We start from the raw sequence: 23,312 nt of genomic DNA, 5'->3' as shown, positions 1-23,312 counted from the left end.
TTTAAATCGTTGTCTCTGTATTTAAACTTTTTAGTAATAATTGATTTAAGTTGCTGATATTCCAAGAAGTTATATATTCCATGTTTGTCTTGAAGTTCCTGGGGAGTTATGAATCTTCTATCAATAATTATGTGCTCTAGTTGTTTTATGCCCCCTGCTTGCCAAGCTGGGAAGTGGATAATTTTTTTGTTTATGAGGATGTCTGGGTTGTTCCAGATGGGTGTCATTTTGCACGGTTGAATTGATGATTTTGATATTTTGAGAAATTCCCACCAGGCTGTTAAAGTGGCATTTATATTATATTATACTTTTGAAACAATCCTGTTTTTTAACTATTTGACTAATAAATGGAAGATCTGACAGGTTGATCTTTCCGCATAACGCCTGTTCCAAGTCTAACCATGAGTTGGTTTCTGGATTATTTTTTAACCATTTTAAGATGTATTGTAATCTATTTGCAAGAAAGTAATTGTGGAAGTTAGGTAATTCTAATCCTCCACAGCTTTTTGCAGATTTTAAAGTTTTTAGACTAATTCTTGCAGGTTTATTGTTCCATAGAAAGCTTGATATGGATGAGTCTAATGTTTTGAACCATTTTAATGGCGGTTGTGTGGGAATCATTGAGAAGAGATAATTAACTTTGGGTAAGATTTTCATTTTAACCGTGGCTACCTTGCCCTTAAGGGACAAAGGCAGGTTGGTCCAGCGTGTTAGATCGTCCTGTATGTTTTTCAGTAATGGGGTGTAGTTTAGCTGCACCAGTTCTGATATTTTGGGGGAAAAATAAATACCTAGATATTTTATATTGCCTGATTTAACTGGTATTGTGAGTCCTCACTCCGCATTACTGTTCAGTGGTAATAATACAGATTTATTCCAATTAATGGAATAGTCTGATATAGAAGAGAATTCATTAATGATTGTTGCCGTTTCATTTACAGAATGTATATTCCTTAAAAACAGTAATATGTCATCTGCATAGAGACTAATTTTATGATGGCTGTGTTTGGTTTTAATTCCTTTAATACTCTCATTCTGTCTTATTGCTGCAGCTAGAGGCTCGATAAATATTGCAAAAAGAGGGGGAGAGTGGGCAACCCTGTCTGGTTCCTCTTCCAAGAAAAAACCTGTTGGAAGTCTGTTTATTAGTTCTAACTGATGCATTGGGGTTGTGATATAATATTTTGATCCAATTGATGAATTGATCCAAACCCAAACTTATGGAGGGCAGCAATGAGGAACTTCCAATTTACTCTATCAAAGGCTTTTTCAGCATCCAGCGATAGTACCGTCATTTCCTGTTTTTTGATGGTGGCAAAGTCTATTATGTTAACGAGTCTGCGGACATTGTCATCCGAGTGTCTGCCTTTGATGAACCCAGTTTGATCAAAGTCAATTATGTGAGGAGTGATTTTTTCTATTCTCTGTGCTAGTGCTTTGCAGATAATTTTTACATCTGCATTAATTAAAGAAATGGGGCGATAGCTTGAAGGACTCGTGGGGTCTTTGTCTGGTTTTAGAAGAAGGATAATGTTGGCAGAGTTCATGTTAGGTGGTAGAGATTGGCTTTCATTGATAAATTTTACCGTTTTATAAAACGTTGGTGCCAGTTGTTCCCAGAATTCCTTATAAAACTCTGCAGGAAAGCCGTCAGGCCCTGGTGCTTTACCATTAGGCATAAGTAACAGAGCTTCATGAAGCTCAGACAACGAGAGCGGAGAGTCTAAATTTGTGATTTGATCTTCGTTTAACTTGGGCAGGTTTATATTGTTGAGAAATGAGTTGATGCTTTGTTCTGATGGATTGATCTGTGGAGTGTATAAGTTTTGATAAAAGTCTTTAAACGCATTATTAATTTTTACCGGGTCATGGGTGACATTCCCTGTTTGGTCCATAATCGAAGTGATTGTTGATTTTTCTTTATTCATTTTAAGCTGATTAGCTAGAAATTTGCCAGATTTATTTGAGTTTTCATATCTTTCCAGTCGAAGCCTTTGTATCTGGAATTGTGTTTGTTTATTGATGATGTCATTTAACTGCAGCTTTAAATTTTTCAGCTCCCCCAGTATGTGTTCCTGGGCAGAAGCAGCATAAGCAGTCTTCAGAGTTTTTATTTTATTTCCTAATTCTAATAAATCTGCTTTCTCCTTGCGTTTTTTATGCGTTGAATAAGAGATGATTTTCCCTCTCATGACTGCTTTTGCTGCTTCCCAAAGAATACTTGGTGATATTTCAGAAGTATCGTTGAATTCTAAGAAGGTTGCCCACTCTTTTTTAAAGAATTCAATAAATTCCTGGTCTTTTAACAGAGATGTATTAAACCTCCAGGTTGAACCCGAGGGTCTGGGTACTTCCCTTGAAATAGTAACAGAAACTGGTGCATGGTCACTGATAATAATTGGATGAATGTTGGAACTTTTAATTTCTTTCAAAAGGGAGTTACTGACTAATAAATAATCTAAACGAGATTGTGAATGGTGAACTGGAGAAAAAAAGGTGAACCCCTTAGTGCTTGGATGACATGAGCGCCAAGCGTCGCAGAGACCCAGATCATTCATGTACTGCTTAGAATACTTGCAGACTGCCATGTACGCTGGTTTGCTGCTGTGCTGAGTCTGTCAAGTTCAGGGTCCAAAACAAGGTTGACGTCTCCTCCTATAATGATTGTGGAGTCAGAGTGAACTGAGAGTGAGGTGAAGAATCTGTGAAAGAAGGAAGAGTCGTCAACATTAGGACCGTATACACTCGCTATACAAAAGTCCTTATTCTGAATGGATATATTAATGATTACAAATCTGCCTTCTGGGTCAGTAACTGTATCCTTATGAGTAAATGTAACATTTTTATTAATCAAAACTGCAACCCCTCTTTGTTTGGAGTTGAAACTGGCAGAATACATAGCTGGATACTGGGAACAGCACAGGAGATGACCAGCTGATAAAGATAAATGGGTCTCCTGCAGTAGAGCTATATCTGCTTTAAGATCATTCAGGTGATTTAACACTTTCAATCTCTTTGGCCCAGAACCAAGTCCACGCACATTCCAGCTAACGATGTTAAGACTGTTCATAGCTGTTCTAACCGGGAGAGTGCAAGGCTAAATAGTGCGTGTGCCCGTCCGTGTGCGCGTGCCCGCTGTGCGTACCTGCTACACTGACAAGCGCTGTGCGTTGTGGGTGAACGTGTCTTAACTGTGAGCTGCATGTTGCGTGCGTCCTGTGTGAGCCTAAGTGAGGTTTTTGCAGTTTATCAACGTGTGTGTGCGGGATCGCGTGTGCATGCTCTTATGCGCGCTAGTATGCGCGCGCGCCCGTTCCGTGCCTAAATAAATACTCACCGTGGTTGCGTTGACTTTACCTGATTCACATATGAGGACATGGGAAGGGGGGGGGGGGGGACAAGAGAAAAGAGAGAGGGAAAGAGAAAGAACAAAAAACAACGAAACAACAACAGAAACATGAATGTGAGAGAAAGAAAAAACACTTTTCCTGAGAGGTGTGGATTATTGATGATCCGATTATTTCCTATTCAATTAAATAAGTTTGCTGGTTTCTTCTAGGCAGCGCAGATGTCAGTGCGCCTCTGAAAGCCTTCAGCACAGCCAGGGTGTTACCTCTGGGTCCCGGAACAGCTTGCCGTTCACAAACTTGTTCTAGTTTGATCCAGGTCTTGTTCTGGTCTGATCCAGTTCTGGTCCTGGTCTGATCCAGGTCTTCTGATCCAGGTCTTGTTCTGTTCTGATCCAGGTCTGGTTCTGTTCCAATCCAGGTAGTGTTCTGGTCTGATACAGGTCTGGTTCTTTTCTGATCCAGGTCTGGTCCTGGTCTGATCCAGATCTGTTTCTGGTCTGATCCAGGTCTTGTTCTGGTCTGATCCAGGTCAGGTTCTGTTTTGATCCAGGTCTGGTCCTGGTCTGATCCAGGTCTTGTTCTGTTCTGATCCAGGTCTGGTCCTGGTCTGATCCAGGTCGGGTCTTGGTCTCATCCAGGTCTTATTCTGGTCTGATCCAGGTCTGGTTCTGTTCAGATCCAGGTCTGGTTCTGGTCTGATCCAGGTCTGGTCCTGGTATGATCCAGGTCTTGTTCTGGTCTGATCCAGGTCTGGTCCTGGTCTGATCCAGGTCCTGTTCTGGTCTGATCCAGGTCTTGTTCTGGTCTGATCCAGGTCTGGTCCTGGTCTGATCCAGGTCTTCTGATCCAGGTCTTGTTCTGATCCAGGTCTTGTTCTGTTCCAATCCAGGTCTGGTCCTGGTCTGATCCAGGTCTGGTTCTGTTCTGATCCAGGTCTGGTCCTGGTCTGATCCAGATCTGTTTCTGGTCTGATCTAGGTCTTGTTCTGATCTGATCCATGTCTGGTCCTTGTCAGATCTAGGTCTGGTTCTGGTCTGATCCTGATCTCGTCGTGTTCTGATCCAGTTCTGGTCCTGGTCTGATCCAGGTCGGGTCTTGGTCTCATCCAGGTCTTATTCTGGTCTGATCCAGGTCTGGTTCTGTTCAGATCCAGGTCTTTTTCTGGTCTGATCCAGGTCTGGTTCTGTTCTGATCCAGGTCTTGTTCTGGTCTGATCCAGGTCTGGTCCTGGTTTGATCCAGGTCCTGTTCTGGTCTGATCCAGGTCTTGTACTGGTCTGATCCAGTTCTGGTCCTGGTCTGATCCAGGTCTTCTGATCCAGGTCTTGTTCTGCTCTGATCCAGGTCTGGTTCTGTTCTGATCCAGGTCTGGTCCTGGTCTGATCCAGATTTGTTTCTGGTCTGATCCAGGTCTTGTTCTGTTCTGATCCATGTCTGGTCCTTGTCAGATCTAGGTCTGGTTCTGGTCTGATCCTGATCTCGTCCTGTTCTGATCTAGGTCTGGTCCTGGTCTGATACAGGTCTTGATCTTGGCTGATCCAGGTCTGATTTTGGTCTGATCCAGGTCTGGTTCTGGTCTTGGTCTGATCCAGGTCTGGTTCTGTTCTTATCCAGGTCTGGTTCTGTTCTGATCCAGGTCTGATTCAGGTCTGGTTCTCTTCTGATCCAGGTCTGGTCCTGGTCTGATCCACGTCTTTTTCTGTTCTGATCCAGGACATGTTCTGGTCTGATCCAGGTCTTGTTCTAGTTTGATCCAGGTCTGGTTCTGTTGTGATCCAGGTCTGGTCCTGGTCTGATCCAGGTCTTGTTCTGTTCTGATCCAGGTCAGGTTCTGTTCTGATCCAGGCCTGGTTCTGTTCTGATCCAGATCATGCCCTGGTCTGATCCAGTTCTGGTTCTCTTCTGATCCAGGTTTTGTTCTGGTCTGATCCAGGTTTGGTCCTGGTCTGATCCAGGTCTTCTGATCCAGGTCTTGTTCATTTCTGATCCAGGTCAGGTTCTGTTCTGATCCAGGCCTGGTTCTGTTCTGATCCAGATCATGCCCTGGTCTGATCCAGTTCTGGTTCTCTTCTGATCCAGGTTTTGTTCTGGTCTGATCCAGGTTTGGTCCTGGTCTGATCCAGGTCTTCTGATCCAGGTCTTGTTCATTTCTGATCCAGGTCCTGTTCTGGTCTGATCCAGGTCTGGTCCTGGTCTGATCCAGGTCTGGTTCTGTTCTGATCCAGGTCTGGTCCTGGTCTGATCCAGGTCTGGTTCTGTTCAGATCCAGGTCTTGTTCTGGTCTGATACAGGTCTTGTTCTGTTCTGATCCAGGTCTTGTTCTGGTCTGATCCAGGTCTGGTCCTGGTTTGATCCAGGTCCTGTTCTGGTCTGATCCAGTTCTGGTCCTGGTCTGATCCAGGTCTTGTTCTGCTCTGATCCAGGTCTGGTTCTGTTCTGATCCAGGTCTGGTCCTTGTCAGATCTAGGTCTGGTTCTGGTCTGATCCTGATCTCGTCCTGTTCTGATCCAGGTCTGGTCCTGGTCTGGTCCTGGTCTGATACAGGTCTTGATCTGGGCTGATCCAGGTGTTGTTCTCTTCTGATCCAGGTCTGGTCTTGGTCTGATCCAGGTCTGGTTCTGGTCCTGGTCTGATCCAGGTCTGGTTCTGTTCTTATCCTGGTCTGGATCTGTTCTGATCCAGGTCTGATTCAGGTCTGGTTCTCTCCTGATCCAGGTCTGGTCCTGTTCTGATCCACGTCTTTTTCTGTTCTGATCCAGGACATGTTCTGGTCTGATCCAGGTCTTGTTCTAGTTTGATCCAGGTCTGGTTCTGTTGTGATCCAGGTCTTGTTCTGTTCTGATCCAGGTCAGGTTCTGTTCTGATCCAGGCCTGGTTCTGTTCTGATCCAGATCATGCCCTGGTCTGATCCAGTTCTGGTTCTCTTCTGATCCAGGTTTTGTTCTGGTCTGATCCAGGTTTGGTTCTGTTCTGATCCAGGTCTTGTTCTGTTCTGATCCAGGTCTGGTCCTGGTTTGATCCAGGTCCTGTTCTGGTCTGATCCAGGTCTGGTTCTGGTCTGATCCAGGTCTGGTTTTGGTCTGATCCAGTTCTGGTCCTGGTCTGATCCAGGTCCTTCGATCCAGGTCTTGTTCTGTTCTGATCCAGGTCTGGTTCTGGTCTGATACAGGTCTGGTTCTGTTCTGATCCAGATCTGTTTCTTGTCTGATCCAGGTCTGGTTCTGTTCTGATCCAGGTCTGGTCCTGGTCTGATCCAGGTCTGGTTCTGTTCTGATCCAGGTCTGGTCCTGGTCTGATCCAGGTCTGGTTCTGTTCTGATCCAGGTCTGGTCCTGGTCTGATCCAGGTCAGGTTATGTTCTGATCCAGGCCTGGTCCTGTTCTGATCCAGGCCTGGTTCTGTGCTGATCTAGAGCTGGTTTCCTCTGCTGGTTTCTCTCTCACCAGAACTTTTATGTGGACTAAACAGGCAGACTCTGGTCCTCCAGAGAACCGGGTCTCTGTTCAGTTGCACATGAACTCTGGTGTGAATGCAGACAGAATTTTATGGACCAAAAGGGAGGAAATGATATAAACCAGCCCAGTAGGAAGTGAAGCGGCAGGAACCATCAGGACGTTTCTGGGTCGTCTGGGTAAAGGGGGAGCTACAGGAACGTCTTCAAAGAAGATGGTCAGAGGACAAGTGGGATCAGCCTCTTTTCTTCTTCTGCTTTATCCTGTCCTGGTCAGAGCTGGTTGTGGACAATAGCGCCTCCAAGTGAGCAGCTATAGGAACTGCGTGATTTTTCCCTGCAGCCTCAGCCTCCAGTTCTTTGCTGTGAGTGTTTGACAGCAGAGTCCTCAGCTCCCAAAGACGAACTGATGCTGATCCCCACGTCGTGTGTTGAGACGGCTGAACGTGTTTCACATGAGCTGTAAGATACAGAATGACGCCGCTCCGCTTCTGTCTCCTCAGGACCCTCCGGCACAGCCTGAGGACCCCGTGGGATTATGGGAGGAGCAGATTGAGGAGAGTCCCACATCAGGAAGGTCAGAATTGTCTGCATCGATGCAGATGTGGACTTGGATCCAAGCAGTAACGACCTGTTCTTGATGTTCTTGGTAGACCTGCAGCAGCCAATGCCAACAAAACCCTGAATCTTCCCCAAACCAGCATGGATGGCCTCGCCGTCGTGAGCAGCTCCAACCCGGATGTGTGCAGCAGTAAGATCTGCATGTCTGTGCATTACTGCCCCTCTTGGAAGTGGCTTCTGTGACAGCCGTCTTTTCCTCAGGTAGCGCAGTCGCTGGGAAGAGCCTCTCCAGCCAGGATGCTCGTGCTGCCCCCCCTGCAGCCGCCGGGCCGCTCTGCAGCAGCCTCAGGGACAAGGTGGAGCGTCTGTCACTCATACTCTCACAGACAGGCTGCTCGGTGTGTGTGAGCGGTCAGTCGGTGCTCTGTCCGCAGAACCTTCAGGCCGGGCCCAAGCCGTCTGTCTCTGGTGAAGCCAGTGCTCCCAACAGTGTTGGTGTGGAACCTGAGCGTCACCATCAGGAGAAAACTCTGCTTCTCAACAGCACCATGGAACTGACACAAAGTGACACGGCTGAGATCATCAGCGTGGAAAGCAAACCCAACAAAAACAGCCGTGTCTGGAAGAGGAAAGCCACGGGAGAGCCGGATCCAGTCTGCGCTTCCAGTGCTGCCTCACAGGGCCCTGTGGGCTCAAAGCCTCCTGAGGTTCCACAAACCCACCAGCACCAGAACCCATCAGGTCCAAGAGCTCCTGAGCCTCCACTGTCCACAGCCTTCTGCAGGAACACAACCGTTTCTCGCATTCCCAAGAAAGCTTCCAAGAGCAAATCCAAGGCCTGGGAAACGGCCTCGTCGGATGTGGAAGATTACTTCAGCGATCCTACGGTTTGGATCTCGAGGTCCGGCAGAGGAGATGCTGAAGAAGCAGAAACCCGCGCTAAAGTTCACCGCCAGAAGTCCAAAAGCAGACCAAGGGTGCTCTCAAGGACACCCCGACACCAAGCAGCGTCTGCACCAACCCAGGAAGACAAGGCCCTCAGGCTGGAACAGAAACCTGAGGAGGAAGAACGAGGTCTGGTCCAGAAGGAACCGGCAGAGCTTCAGTTCTGCGAGGAGCAGGGAACGTCTCAGGAACACAATCTTGTGGAGTCGAGGAAGACTCATCACAAACCGAGACGCAGGAGAACAAATGTCATCTCTGTTTCTGGGAGAGGCGCTTCTATGGCGTCAGACCTGGGTCCGGCGGTACCTGCAGAACCCCAATGTGAGGCTGAGGAGCTGCTGGCATTCCCAGATGACGCTGTCAGAGCTCGCGGGTCAGAACCGAAGGCTTACAAGCAACCCTGCAGCTCAGGGAAGCGCTTGCTGGTGGAACCTTCTGCCTCAGGCCCCAAGGCTCAAAAAAGCAAGAAGACCCAAAGAGAAGAAGCAGAAGGACCCAAAGCCAGGGTTCTGAGCCACCAGCAGAGGAAGGCCGGTCACCATAGCAACAAGAGCGGGAGCCCTGAGCATGCAGCATGCACTGGTTCTCTGGATGAATGTCCTCCCTGCAGCACCCGTGGTGGGGGCTCGGCCGCTGTGAACCTCACTGCGGCAAAGGCCAAGGCCCAAACGCAGACCAGACATCTGCGGGAGACGTTTGTGGTCTGCAGGCGGAGAACGAGGGACACAAGAGAGAGCGCCACCCTCAGCAGCTCTGCAGCGTTGGGCGCCCCAACTGCTGAGGATTTGCTGATGGATGAGCTGCCGCCGTGGCTGCTGAATACCAGTGAGGTGGAGCTAAAGTCTGCTTCGCCGCTCGCCACGCCCTGCACCCTGACGCAGAGCAGACTGGACCTGACAGAGGAGTCTGCTGTCAGCGTGAAGGACGCTTCCCCAGGTGCAGGAACCTGTCTGTCAAAGGGTCTGACCTCTGAGAAACGCAGCACTGTGCTTTTTACAGACAGACTTTTCTTTATGTTTCAGCAGGAAGAGTCTTGACGACAGTGACCAATTCTGCCAGCAGCCCGGCCTGCTCCCCCGCAGGCAGAGGCAGGAGGAGGCGCAGTGCGGTCAGCTACAAGGAGCCCGCTCTGAACAGGTGAATGTGCTCCCGGGAAGGCCGGACGGTGTGAACAGATGCATAAACGCTCACACGCATGCACAGATGCTCACACGCATGCACAGACGCTCACACGCATGCAAATACGCTCACACGCAAGCGCAGGCACTCACACGCATGCGCAGACGCTCAGACGCATGCGCAGGCGCTCACACGCAAGCGCAGACGCTCACACGCAAGCGCAGACGCTCACACGCATGCGCAGACGCTCACACGCATGCGCAGATGCTCACACCCATGCGCAGACGCTCACACGCATGCACAGACGCTCACACGCATGCACAGACGCTCACACGCATGCACAGACGCTCACACGCATGCCGACGCTCACACGCGTGAACGGATGGACAGACGCTCACATGCATGCACAGACGCTCACATGCATGCACAGACGCTCACATGCGTGAACAGACGCTCACACGCGTGAACAGACGCTCACACGCATGCACAGACGCACACACGCATGCCGGACGCTCACACGCATGAACAGATGGACAGACGCTCACACGCATGCACAGACGCTCACATGCATGAACAGACGCTCACACGCGTGAACAGACGCTTACATGCATGAACAGACGCTTACACCCATGCGCAGACGCTCACACTCATGCGCAGACGCTCACACGCATGCACAGACACTCACACGCATGAACAGATGAACAGATGCTCACACGCATGAAAGACGCTCACACGCGTGAACAGACAGTCACACGCATGAACAGACGCTCACACGCATGAACAGACGCTCACACGCATGAACAGACGCTCACACGCATGAACAGATGGACAGACGCTCAGACGCATGCACAGACGCTCACACGCGTGAACAGATGGACAGACGCTTACATGCATGAACAGACGCTTACACGCCTGAACAGACGCTCACATGCATGAACAGATGGACAGACGCTCAGACGCATGCACAGACGCTCACACGCGTGAACAGATGGACAGACGCTTACATGCATGAACAGACGCTCACACGCATGAACAGACGCTCACACGCATGAACAGACGCTCACACGCATGAACAGATGGACAGACGCTCAGACGCATGCACAGACGCTCACACGCGTTAACAGATGGACAGACGCTTACATGCATGAACAGACGCTTACACGCGTGTACAGACGCTCACACACATGTACAGACGGTCACACGCATGGACAGATGCACAAATGCTCACACGCATGCTCAGACGCGTGAACAGACGGTCACACGCATGAACAGACGCTCACACGCATGCACAGACGCTCACACGCATGAACAGACGCTTACACGCGTGAACAGACGCTCACACGCATGAACAGATGGACAGACGCTCAGACGCATGCACAGACGCTCACTCGCGTGAACAGATGGACAGACGCTTACATGCATGAACAGACGCTCACACGCATGAACAGACGCTCACACGCATGAACAGACGCTCACACGCATGAACAGATGGACAGACGCTCAGACGCATGCACAGACGCTCACACGCGTGAACAGATGGACAGACGCTTACATGCATGAACAGACGCTCACACGCATGAACAGACGCTCACACGCATGAACAGACGCTCACACGCATGAACAGATGGACAGACGCTCAGACGCATGCACAGACGCTCACACGCGTGAACAGATGGACAGACGCTTACATGCATGAACAGACGCTTACACGCGTGTACAGACGCTCACATGCATGAACAGACGCTTACACGCGTGTACAGACGCTCACACACATGTACAGACGGTCACACGCATGGACAGATGCACAAATGCTCACACGCATGCTCAGACGCGTGAACAGACGGTCACACGCATGAACAGACGGTCACACGCATGAACAGACGCTCACACGCATGAACAGACGCTCACATGCATGAACAGACGCTTACACGCGTGAACAGACGCTCACATGCATGAACAGACGCTCACACGAATGAACAGACGCTCACACGAATGAACAGACGCTCACACGAATGAACAGACGCTCACGTGCATGGACAGGCGCTCACACGCAAGAACAGATGCAAAGACGCTCACACGCATGAACAGACGCTCACACGAATGAACAGACGCTCACGTGCATGGACAGACGCTCACACGAATGAACAGACGCTCACGTGCATGAACAGACGGTCACACGCATGAACAGACGCTCACACGCATGAACAGACGCTCACACGCATGAACAGACGGTCACACGCATGAACAGACGCTCACACGCATGAACAGACGGTCACACGTATGAACAGACGCTCACACGAATGAACAGACGCTCACGTGCATGGACAGGCGCTCACACGCATGAACAGATGCAAAGACGCTCACACGCATGAACAGACGCTCACACGAATGAACAGACTCTCACGTGCATGGACAGATGCTCACACGAATGAACAGACGCTCACGTGCATGGACAGATGCTCACACGTATGAACAGACGCTCACACGCGTGAACAGATGGACAGACGCTTACACGTATGAACAGACGCTTACACGCGTGAACAGACGCTCACACGCGTGAACAGATGGACAGACGCTCACATGCATGAACAGACGCTCACACGCATGCGCAGACGCTCACACCCATGCGCAGATGCTCACACGCATGTGCAAACACTCACACGCATGAACAGATGGACAAATGCTCACACGCATGCTCAGACGCGTGAACAGACGGTCACACGCATGAACAGACGGTCACACGCATGAACAGACGGTCACACGCATGAACAGACGGTCACACGCATGAACAGACGCTCACACGCATGAACAGACGCTCACACGCATGAACAGACGCTTACACGCATGGACAGACGCTCACACGTATGAACAGACGCTCACACGCATGAACAGACGCTCATACGCATGAACAGACGCTCACACGCATGAACAGACGCTCACACGCATGAACAGATGCTCACACACATGAACAGACGCTCACACGCATGAACAGACGCTCACGTGCATGGACAGACGCTAACAGGCATGAACAGATTCAAAGACGCTCACACGCATGAACAGACGCTCACACGAATGAACAGACGATCACGTGCATGGACAGGCGCTCACACGTATGAACAGACGCTCACACGCATGAACAGACGCTCACACGCATGAACAGACGCTCACACGCATGAACAGACGCTCACACGCATGAACAGACGCTCACGTGCATGGACAGACGCTCACACGCGTGAACAGATGGACAGACGCTTACATGCATGAACAGACGCTCACACGCATGCGCAGACACTCACACCCCTGCGCAGATGCTCACACGCATGTGCAGACACTCACACGCATGAACAGATGGACAGACGCTCACACGCAAGCACAGACGCTCACACGCATGAGCAGTGCTCACACGCGTGAACAGACACTCACACGCGTGAACAGATGGACAGACGCTTACATGCATGAACAGACGCTTACACGCGTGAACAGACGGTCACACGCATGAACAGACACTCACACGCGTGAACAGACACTCACACGCATGAACAGATGGACAAACGCTCACACGCATGCTCACACGTATGAACAGACGCTCACACGCGTGAACAGATGGACAGACGCTCACACGCATGAACAGATGGACAGACGCTCACATGCATGAACAGACGCTCACACGCATGCGCAGACGCTCACACCCATGCGCAGATGCTCACACGCATGTGCAGACACTCACACGCATGAACAGATGGACAGAGACTCACACGCATGCACAGACGCTCACACGCATGAACAGTGCTCACACGCGTGAACAGACGCTCACACGCGTGAACAGATGGACAGACGCTTACATGCATGAACAGACGCTTACACGCATGAACAGACGGTCACACGCATGAACAGACGCTCACACGCATGAACAGTGCTCACACGCGTGAACAGATGGACAGACGCTTACATGCATGAACAGACGCTTACACGCGTGAACAGACGGTCACACGCATGGAGAGATGCTCACACGCATGTACAGACGGTCACACGCATGGACAGTGCTCACACGCTTGAACAAACGCTCACACGCGTGAACAGATGGACAGACGCTTACACGCGTGAACAAACGGTCACACGCATGAACAGACGCTTACACGCATGCGCAGACACTCACACGCATGAACAGATGGAGAAACGCTCACACGCATACTCAGACGCGTGAACAGACGGTCACACGCATGAACAGACGGTCACACGCATAAACAGACGCTCACACGCATGGACAGACGCTCACACGCATGAACAGACGCTCACACGAATAAACAGACGCTCACGTGCATGGACAGACGCTCACACGCATGAACAGATGCAAAGACGCTCACACGCATGAACAGACGCTCACACGAATGAACAGACTCTCACGTGCATGGACAGACGCTCACACGAATGACCAGACGCTCACGTGCATGGACAGGCGCTCACACGCATGAACAGATGCAGAGACGCTCACACGCATGAACAGACGCTCACACGAATGAACAGACGCTCACGTGCATGGACAGACGCTCACACGAATGAACAGACGCTCCCGTGCATGGACAGACGCTCACACGAATGAACAGACGCTCACGTGCATGGACAGGCGCTCACACGCATGAACAGATGCAAAGACGCTCACACACATGAACAGACGCTCACACGCATGAACAGACGCTCACACGCATGAACAGACGCTCACACGCATGAACAGACGCTCACGTGCATGGACAGACGCTCACAGGCATGAACAAATGCAAAGACGCTCACACGCATGAACAGACGCATACACGAATGAACAGACGCTCACGTGCATGGACAGATGCTCACACGTATGAACAGACGCTCACACGCATGAACAGATGGACAGACGCTCAGACGCATGCACAGACGCTCACACGCGTGAACAGATGGACAGACGCTTACATGCATGAACAGACGCTTACACGCCTGAACAGACGCTCACATGCATGAACAGATGGACAGACGCTCAGACGCATGCACAGACGCTCACACGCGTGAACAGATGGACAGACGCTTACATGCATGAACAGACGCTCACACGCATGAACAGACGCTCACACGCATGAACAGACGCTCACACGCATGAACAGATGGACAGACGCTCAGACGCATGCACAGACGCTCACACGCGTTAACAGATGGACAGACGCTTACATGCATGAACAGACGCTTACACGCGTGTACAGACGCTCACACACATGTACAGACGGTCACACGCATGGACAGATGCACAAATGCTCACACGCATGCTCAGACGCGTGAACAGACGGTCACACGCATGAACAGACGGTCACACGCATGAACAGACGCTCACACGCATGCACAGACGCTCACACGCATGAACAGACGCTTACACGCGTGAACAGACGCTCACACGCATGAACAGATGGACAGACGCTCAGACGCATGCACAGACGCTCACTCGCGTGAACAGATGGACAGACGCTTACATGCATGAACAGACGCTCACACGCATGAACAGACGCTCACACGCATGAACAGACGCTCACACGCATGAACAGATGGACAGACGCTCAGACGCATGCACAGACGCTCACACGCGTGAACAGATGGACAGACGCTTACATGCATGAACAGACGCTCACACGCATGAACAGACGCTCACACGCATGAACAGACGCTCACACGCATGAACAGATGGACAGACGCTCAGACGCATGCACAGACGCTCACACGCGTGAACAGATGGACAGACGCTTACATGCATGAACAGACGCTTACACGCGTGTACAGACGCTCACATGCATGAACAGACGCTTACACGCGTGTACAGACGCTCACACACATGTACAGACGGTCACACGCATGGACAGATGCACAAATGCTCACACGCATGCTCAGACGCGTGAACAGACGGTCACACGCATGAACAGACGGTCACACGCATGAACAGACGCTCACACGCATGAACAGACGCTCACATGCATGAACAGACGCTTACACGCGTGAACAGACGCTCACATGCATGAACAGACGCTCACACGAATGAACAGACGCTCACACGAATGAACAGACGCTCACACGAATGAACAGACGCTCACGTGCATGGACAGGCGCTCACACGCAAGAACAGATGCAAAGACGCTCACACGCATGAACAGACGCTCACACGAATGAACAGACGCTCACGTGCATGGACAGATGCTCACACGAATGAACAGACGCTCACGTGCATGAACAGACGGTCACACGCATGAACAGACGGTCACACGCATGAACAGACGCTCACACGCATGAACAGACGGTCACACGCATGAACAGACGCTCACACGCATGAACAGACGGTCACACGTATGAACAGACGCTCACACGAATGAACAGACGCTCACGTGCATGGACAGGCGCTCACACGCATGAACAGATGCAAAGACGCTCACACGCATGAACAGACGCTCACACGAATGAACAGACTCTCACGTGCATGGACAGATGCTCACACGAATGAACAGACGCTCACGTGCATGGACAGGCGCTCACACGCATGAACAGATGCAGAGACGCTCACACGCATGAACAGACGCTCACACGAATGAACAGACGCTCACGTGCATGGACAGACGCTCACACGAATGAACAGACGCTCACGTGCATGGACAGGCGCTCACACACATGAACAGATGCAAAGACGCTCACACACATGAACAGACGCTCACACGCATGAACAGACGCTCACACGCATGAACAGACGCTCACACGCATGAACAGACGCTCACGTGCATGGACAGACGCTCACAGGCATGAACAAATGCAAAGACGCTCACACGCATGAACAGACGCATACACGAATGAACAGACGCTCACGTGCATGGACAGATGCTCACACGTATGAACAGACGCTCACACGCGTGAACAGATGGACAGACGCTTACACGTATGAACAGACGCTTACACGCGTGAACAGACGCTCACACGCGTGAACAGATGGACAGACGCTCACATGCATGAACAGACGCTCACACGCATGCGCAGACGCTCACACCCATGCGCAGATGCTCACACGCATGTGCAAACACTCACACGCATGAACAGATGGACAAATGCTCACACGCATGCTCAGACGCGTGAACAGACGGTCACACGCATGAACAGACGGTTACAAGCATGAACAGACGCTCACACGCATGAACAGACGCTCACACGCATGAACAGACGCTTACACGCATGGACAGACGCTCACACGTATGAACAGACGCTCACACGCATGAACAGACGCTCATACGCATGAACAGACGCTCACACGCATGAACAGACGCTCACACGCATGAACAGATGCTCACACACATGAACAGACGCTCACACGCATGAACAGACGCTCACGTGCATGGACAGACGCTAACAGGCATGAACAGATTCAAAGACGCTCACACGCATGAACAGACGCTCACACGAATGAACAGACGCTCACGTGCATGGACAGGCGCTCACACGTATGAACAGACGCTCACACGCATGAACAGACGCTCACACGCATGAACAGACGCTCACACGCATGAACAGACGCTCACACGCATGAACAGACGCTCACGTGCATGGACAGACGCTCACACGCGTGAACAGATGGACAGACGCTTACATGCATGAACAGACGCTCACACGCATGCGCAGACACTCACACCCCTGCGCAGATGCTCACACGCATGTGCAGACACTCACACGCATGAACAGATGGACAGACGCTCACACGCATGCACAGACGCTCACACGCATGAGCAGTGCTCACACGCGTGAACAGACACTCACACGCGTGAACAGATGGACAGACGCTTACATGCATGAACAGACGCTTACACGCGTGAACAGACGGTCACACGCATGAACAGACACTCACACGCGTGAACAGACACTCACACGCATGAACAGATGGACAAACGCTCACACGCATGCTCACACGTATGAACAGACGCTCACACGCGTGAACAGATGGACAGACGCTCACACGCATGAACAGATGGACAGACGCTCACATGCATGAACAGACGCTCACACGCATGCGCAGACGCTCACACCCATGCGCAGATGCTCACACGCATGTGCAGACACTCACACGCATGAACAGATGGACAGACACTCACACGCATGCACAGACGCTCACACGCATGAACAGTGCTCACACGCGTGAACAGACGCTCACACGCGTGAACAGATGGACAGACGCTTACATGCATGAACAGACGCTTACACGCATGAACAGACGGTCACACGCATGAACAGACGCTCACACGCATGAACAGTGCTCACACGCGTGAACAGATGGACAGACGCTTACATGCATGAACAGACGCTTACACGCGTGAACAGATGGTCACACGCATGGAGAGATGCTCACACGCATGTACAGACGGTCACACGCATGGACAGTGCTCACACGCGTGAACAAACGCTCACACGCGTGAACAGATGGACAGACGCTTACACGCGTGAACAAACGGTCACACGCATGAACAGACGCTTACACGCATGCGCAGACACTCACACGCATGAACAGATGGAGAAACGCTCACACGCATACTCAGACGCGTGAACAGACGGTCACACGCATGAACAGACGGTCACACGCATAAACAGACGCTCACACGCATGGACAGACGCTCACACGCATGAACAGACGCTCACACGAATGAACAGACGCTCACGTGCATGGACAGACGCTCACACGCATGAACAAATGCAAAGACGCTCACACGCATGAACAGACGCTCACACGAATGAACAGACTCTCACGTGCATGGACAGACGCTCACACGAATGAACAGACGCTCACGTGCATGGACAGGCGCTCACACGCATGAACAGATGCAGAGACGCTCACACGCATGAACAGACGCTCACACGAATGAACAGACGCTCACGTGCATGGACAGACGCTCACACGAATGAACAGACGCTCCCGTGCATGGACAGACGCTCACACGAATGAACAGACGCTCACGTGCATGGACAGGCGCTCACACGCATGAACAGATGCAAAGACGCTCACACACATGAACAGACGCTCACACGCATGAACAGACGCTCACACGCATGAACAGACGCTCACACGCATGAACAGACGCTCACGTGCATGGACAGACGCTCACAGGCATGAACAAATGCAAAGACGCTCACACGCATGAACAGACGCATACACGAATGAACAGACGCTCACGTGCATGGACAGATGCTCACACGTATGAACAGACGCTCACACGCGTGAACAGATGGACAGACGCTTACACGTATGAACAGACGTTTACACGCGTGAACAGACGCTCACACGCGTGAACAGATGGACAGACGCTCACATGCATGAACAGACGCTCACACGCATGCGCAGACGCTCACACCCATGCGCAGATGCTCACACGCATGTGCAAACACTCACACGCATGAACAGATGGACAAATGCTCACACGCATGCTCAGACGCGTGAACAGACGGTCACACGCATGAACAGACGGTCACACGCATGAACAGACGCTCACACGCATGAACAGACGCTCACACGCATGAACAGACGCTTACACGCATGGACAGACGCTCACACGTATGAACAGACGCTCACACGCATGAACAGACGCTCATACGCATGAACAGACGCTCACACGCATGAACAGACGCTCACACGCATGAACAGATGCTCACACACATGAACAGACGCTCACACGCATGAACAGACGCTCACGTGCATGGACAGACGCTCACAGGCATGAACAGATTCAAAGACGCTCACACGCATGAACAGACGCTCACACGAATGAACAGACGCTCACGTGCATGGACAGGCGCTCACACGTATGAACAGACGCTCACACGCATGAACAGACGCTCACACGCATGAACAGACGCTCACACGCATGAACAGACGCTCACACGCATGAACAGACGCTCACGTGCATGGACAGACGCTCACACGCGTGAACAGATGGACAGACGCTTACATGCATGAACAGACGCTCACACGCATGCGCAGACGCTCACACCCCTGCGCAGATGCTCACACGCATGTGCAGACACTCACACGCATGAACAGATGGACAGACGCTCACACGCATGCACAGACGCTCACACGCATGAGCAGTGCTCACACGCGTGAACAGACACTCACACGCGTGAACAGATGGACAGACGCTTACATGCATGAACAGACGCTTACACGCGTGAACAGACGGTCACACGCATGAACAGACACTCACACGCGTGAACAGACACTCACACGCATGAACAGATGGACAAACGCTCACACGCATGCTCACACGTATGAACAGACGCTCACACGCGTGAACAGATGGACAGACGCTTACACGAATGAACAGACGCTCACACGCATGAACAGATGGACAGACGCTCACATGCATGAACAGACGCTCACACGCATGCGCAGACGCTCACACCCATGCGCAGATGCTCACACGCATGTGCAGACACTCACACGCATGAACAGATGGACAGACACTCACACGCATGCACAGACGCTCACACGCATGAACAGTGCTCACACGCGTGAACAGACGCTCACACGCGTGAACAGATGGACAGACGCTTACATGCATGAACAGACGCTTACACGCATGAACAGACGGTCACACGCATGAACAGACGCTCACACGCATGAACAGTGCTCACACGCGTGAACAGACGCTCACACGCGTGAACAGATGGACAGACGCTTACATGCATGAACAGACGCTTACACGCGTGAACAGACGGTCACACGCATGGACAGACGCTCACACGCATGTACAGACGGTCACACGCATGGACAGTGCTCACACGCGTGAACAGACGCTCACACGCGTGAACAGATGGACAGACGCTTACACGCGTGAACAGACGGTCACACGCATGAACAGATGGAGAAACGCTCACACGCATACTCAGACGCGTGAACAGACGGTCACACGCATGAACAGACGGTCACACGCATAAACAGACGCTCACACGCGTGAACAGACGCTCACACGCATGGACAGACGCTCACACGCATGGACAGACGCTCACACGCATGAACAGACGCTCACACGCATGAACAGACGCTCACACGAATGAACAGACGCTCACGTGCATGGACAGACGCTCACACGCATGAACAGACGCTCACAGGCATGAACAGATGCAAAGACGCTCACACGCATGAACAGACGCTCACACGCATGGACCGTCGCTCACACGCATGAACAGACGCTCACAGACATGCACAGACGCTCACACGCGTGAACAGACGCTCAACACGCGTGTACAGACGCTCACACGCATGAACAGACGCTCACACGCGTGAACAGACGGTCACACGCATGAACAGACGCTCACACGCATGAACAGTGCTCACACGCGTGAACAGACGCTCACACGCGTGAACAGATTGACAGACGCTTACATGCATGAACAGACGCTTACACGCGTGAACAGACGGTCACACGCATGGACAGACGCTCACACGCATGTACAGACGGTCACACGCATGGACAGTGCTCACACGCGTGAATAGACGCTCACACGCGTGAACAGATGGACAGACGCTTACACGCGTGAACAGACGGTCACACGCATGAACAGACGCTTACACGCATGCGCAGACACTCACACGCATGAACAGATGGAGAAACGCTCACACGCATACTCAGACGCGTGAACAGACGGTCACACGCATGAACAGACGGTCACACGCATAAACAGACGCTCACACGCGTAAACAGACGCTCACACGCATGGACAGACGCTCACACGCATGGACAGACGCTCACACGCATGAACAGACGCTCACACGCATGAACAGACGCTCACACGAATGAACAGACGCTCACGTGCATGGACAGACGCTCACACGCATGAACAGACGCTCACAGGCATGAACAGATGCAAAGACGCTCACACGCATGAACAGACGCTCACACGCATGGACCGTCGCTCACACGCATGAACAGACGCTCACAGACATGCACAGACGCTCACACGCGTGTACAGACGCTCAACACGCGTGTACAGACGCTCACACGCATGAACAGACGCTCACACGCGTGAACAGACGCTCACACGCATGGACAGACGCTCACACGCATGGACAGATGCTCACACGCATGGACAGACGCTCACACGCATGAACAGACGCTCACACGCATGAACAGACGCTCACACGAATGAACAGACGCTCACGTGCATGGACAGACGCTCACACGCATGAACATACGCTCACAGGCATGAACAGATGCAAAGACGCTCACACGCATGAACAGACGCTCACACGCATGGACCGTCGCTCACACGCATGAACAGATGGACAGACGCTCACATGCATGAACAGACGCTCACACGCATGCGCAGACGCTCACACGCGTGTACAGACGCTCACACGCATGAACAAACGCTCACACGAATCAACAGACGCTCACGTGCATGGACAGACGCTCACACGCATGAAGAGACGCTCACAGGCATGAACAGATGCAAAGACGCTTACACGCACGAACAGACGCTCACACGCATGGACCGTCGCTCACACGCATGAACAGACGCTCACAGACATGCACAGACGCTCACACGCGTGTACAGACGCTCACACGCGTGAACAGATGCTCACATGCGTGAACAGACGTTCACACGCATGCACATGTCTTGCTGCTGAGTGTTTGGTATCTGCCTCTCTCTGATTTTCTCCCTTTTTGCAGCAAAATCAGGCGTGGAGACAAATTCACCGACAGCACCTTCCTGAATTCTCCACTGTTCAAGGACAAAAGGCAGAAGAAGCAGAGGAGGAAAGCGGACTGATCCCTGTTGGTTTCTCTCTAAAGCTCCTCTTTGTACAAAGTAGTTTTTTCTTTTTGGTTCAGAACTGAAGTCTTTTTTTATCGTGTTTGAGAATAAACGTCATTTGAGCACGTAAACCGCAGCTTCCTGTTTGTACGCTAGTGGTCTCTGGGTAAAGTAACAGGACAGGAGGTCAGCTGTGAATTATTTACCTGCAGCTGCACACCTGATCCCCGCGCCCCCCCTGATGCGTACCTGCACAGGTGCAAGGATCAGTCTCCCGCTGGTGTCAGCAGCGTCAGGTGTGCTGAGCTCCAGCAGCTGCGGCGCTTAAACCTGCCTCTTCCACGGCTTTGTGCGGTGAGTACCGCGATCCCGCCTCTTGAGACAGGGTGTTCCAAAAAAACCGAGGGATTTTAATATAACAAAAGGTGAAACTAGAAAACCAACTGACGGGTTACACAGAGGACCAGGGTAGCAGACGGTGTGGACCAGCATAGAGGAAGGCAGTGACTAGACACACAGACTCACAGGACTGACCAGACACAAGGGAAGGCAAACTCCAACCAAGACAGGCAGGAACCTTCAAAATAAGACAGGAAGATGAATCCAACACAAACACAACTTGGGCCAAAGCATGGGCCGGAGCATGGGCCAAAGCATCCATGCTCCGGCCCTTTCTGATCATCCACTGTAAGACAAATAAATCCATTAACATCTTTGTTTTCCTGGTCTGAGCTGGAATCTGGATCAGAACTAGATGGATGGATATTGTTCATCAGTCTGTCTTCACTGCTAATCTAAGGGGCTGTAAGCTAGCATGAGACAGTGTCAGGGAGAATAGGCTACCTGCTCTGGCTTACTTCCATGTCACTGATCCCGCCCACAACTCAGGTGAATTTCTGATGAACTCCTGCTGCTCTGCAGAAACTATGCCCTAGATCAGTGTTTTTCAACCTTTGTTGAGCAAAGGCACATTTTATCCTTGACAAAAATCTTGCAGCATACCAGCATCCAAAAAATCAAAAAGGAGAAACTCTATAGTCTGTATTGATGTACAGTCCCTCTGCAATGTTTTTCTAAAAGTTGTAATAACAGTTAAGTT

General features: G+C 51.4%; 1 protein-coding gene across 1 annotated transcript in view; it reads left to right on the top strand.

The window, feature by feature from the left end:
• Positions 1-22,344, top strand: part of sgo2 (shugoshin 2) — a 44,150-nt gene extending 21,806 nt beyond the window's left edge. The window contains exons 5-10 of the mRNA XM_023951022.2: positions 7,303-7,376; positions 7,453-7,550; positions 7,622-7,716; positions 7,795-9,241; positions 9,328-9,442; positions 22,129-22,344. Coding sequence (XP_023806790.1) covers positions 7,303-7,376; positions 7,453-7,550; positions 7,622-7,716; positions 7,795-9,241; positions 9,328-9,442; positions 22,129-22,228 — 1,929 coding nt within the window. The 3' untranslated portion in view covers positions 22,229-22,344. The remainder of the gene's footprint in view (positions 1-7,302; positions 7,377-7,452; positions 7,551-7,621; positions 7,717-7,794; positions 9,242-9,327; positions 9,443-22,128) is intronic.
• Positions 22,345-23,312: the final 968 nt, after the last annotated feature.

This window comes from Oryzias latipes, chromosome 21, assembly GCF_053564925.1.
Source record: "Oryzias latipes strain Hd-rR chromosome 21, Olatipes_Hd-rR_3.1".
Lineage (NCBI taxonomy): Eukaryota > Metazoa > Chordata > Actinopteri > Beloniformes > Adrianichthyidae > Oryzias > Oryzias latipes.
The sequence above is the reverse complement of the archived record's forward strand: the minus strand, read 5'-3'. Positions and strand labels throughout refer to the sequence as shown.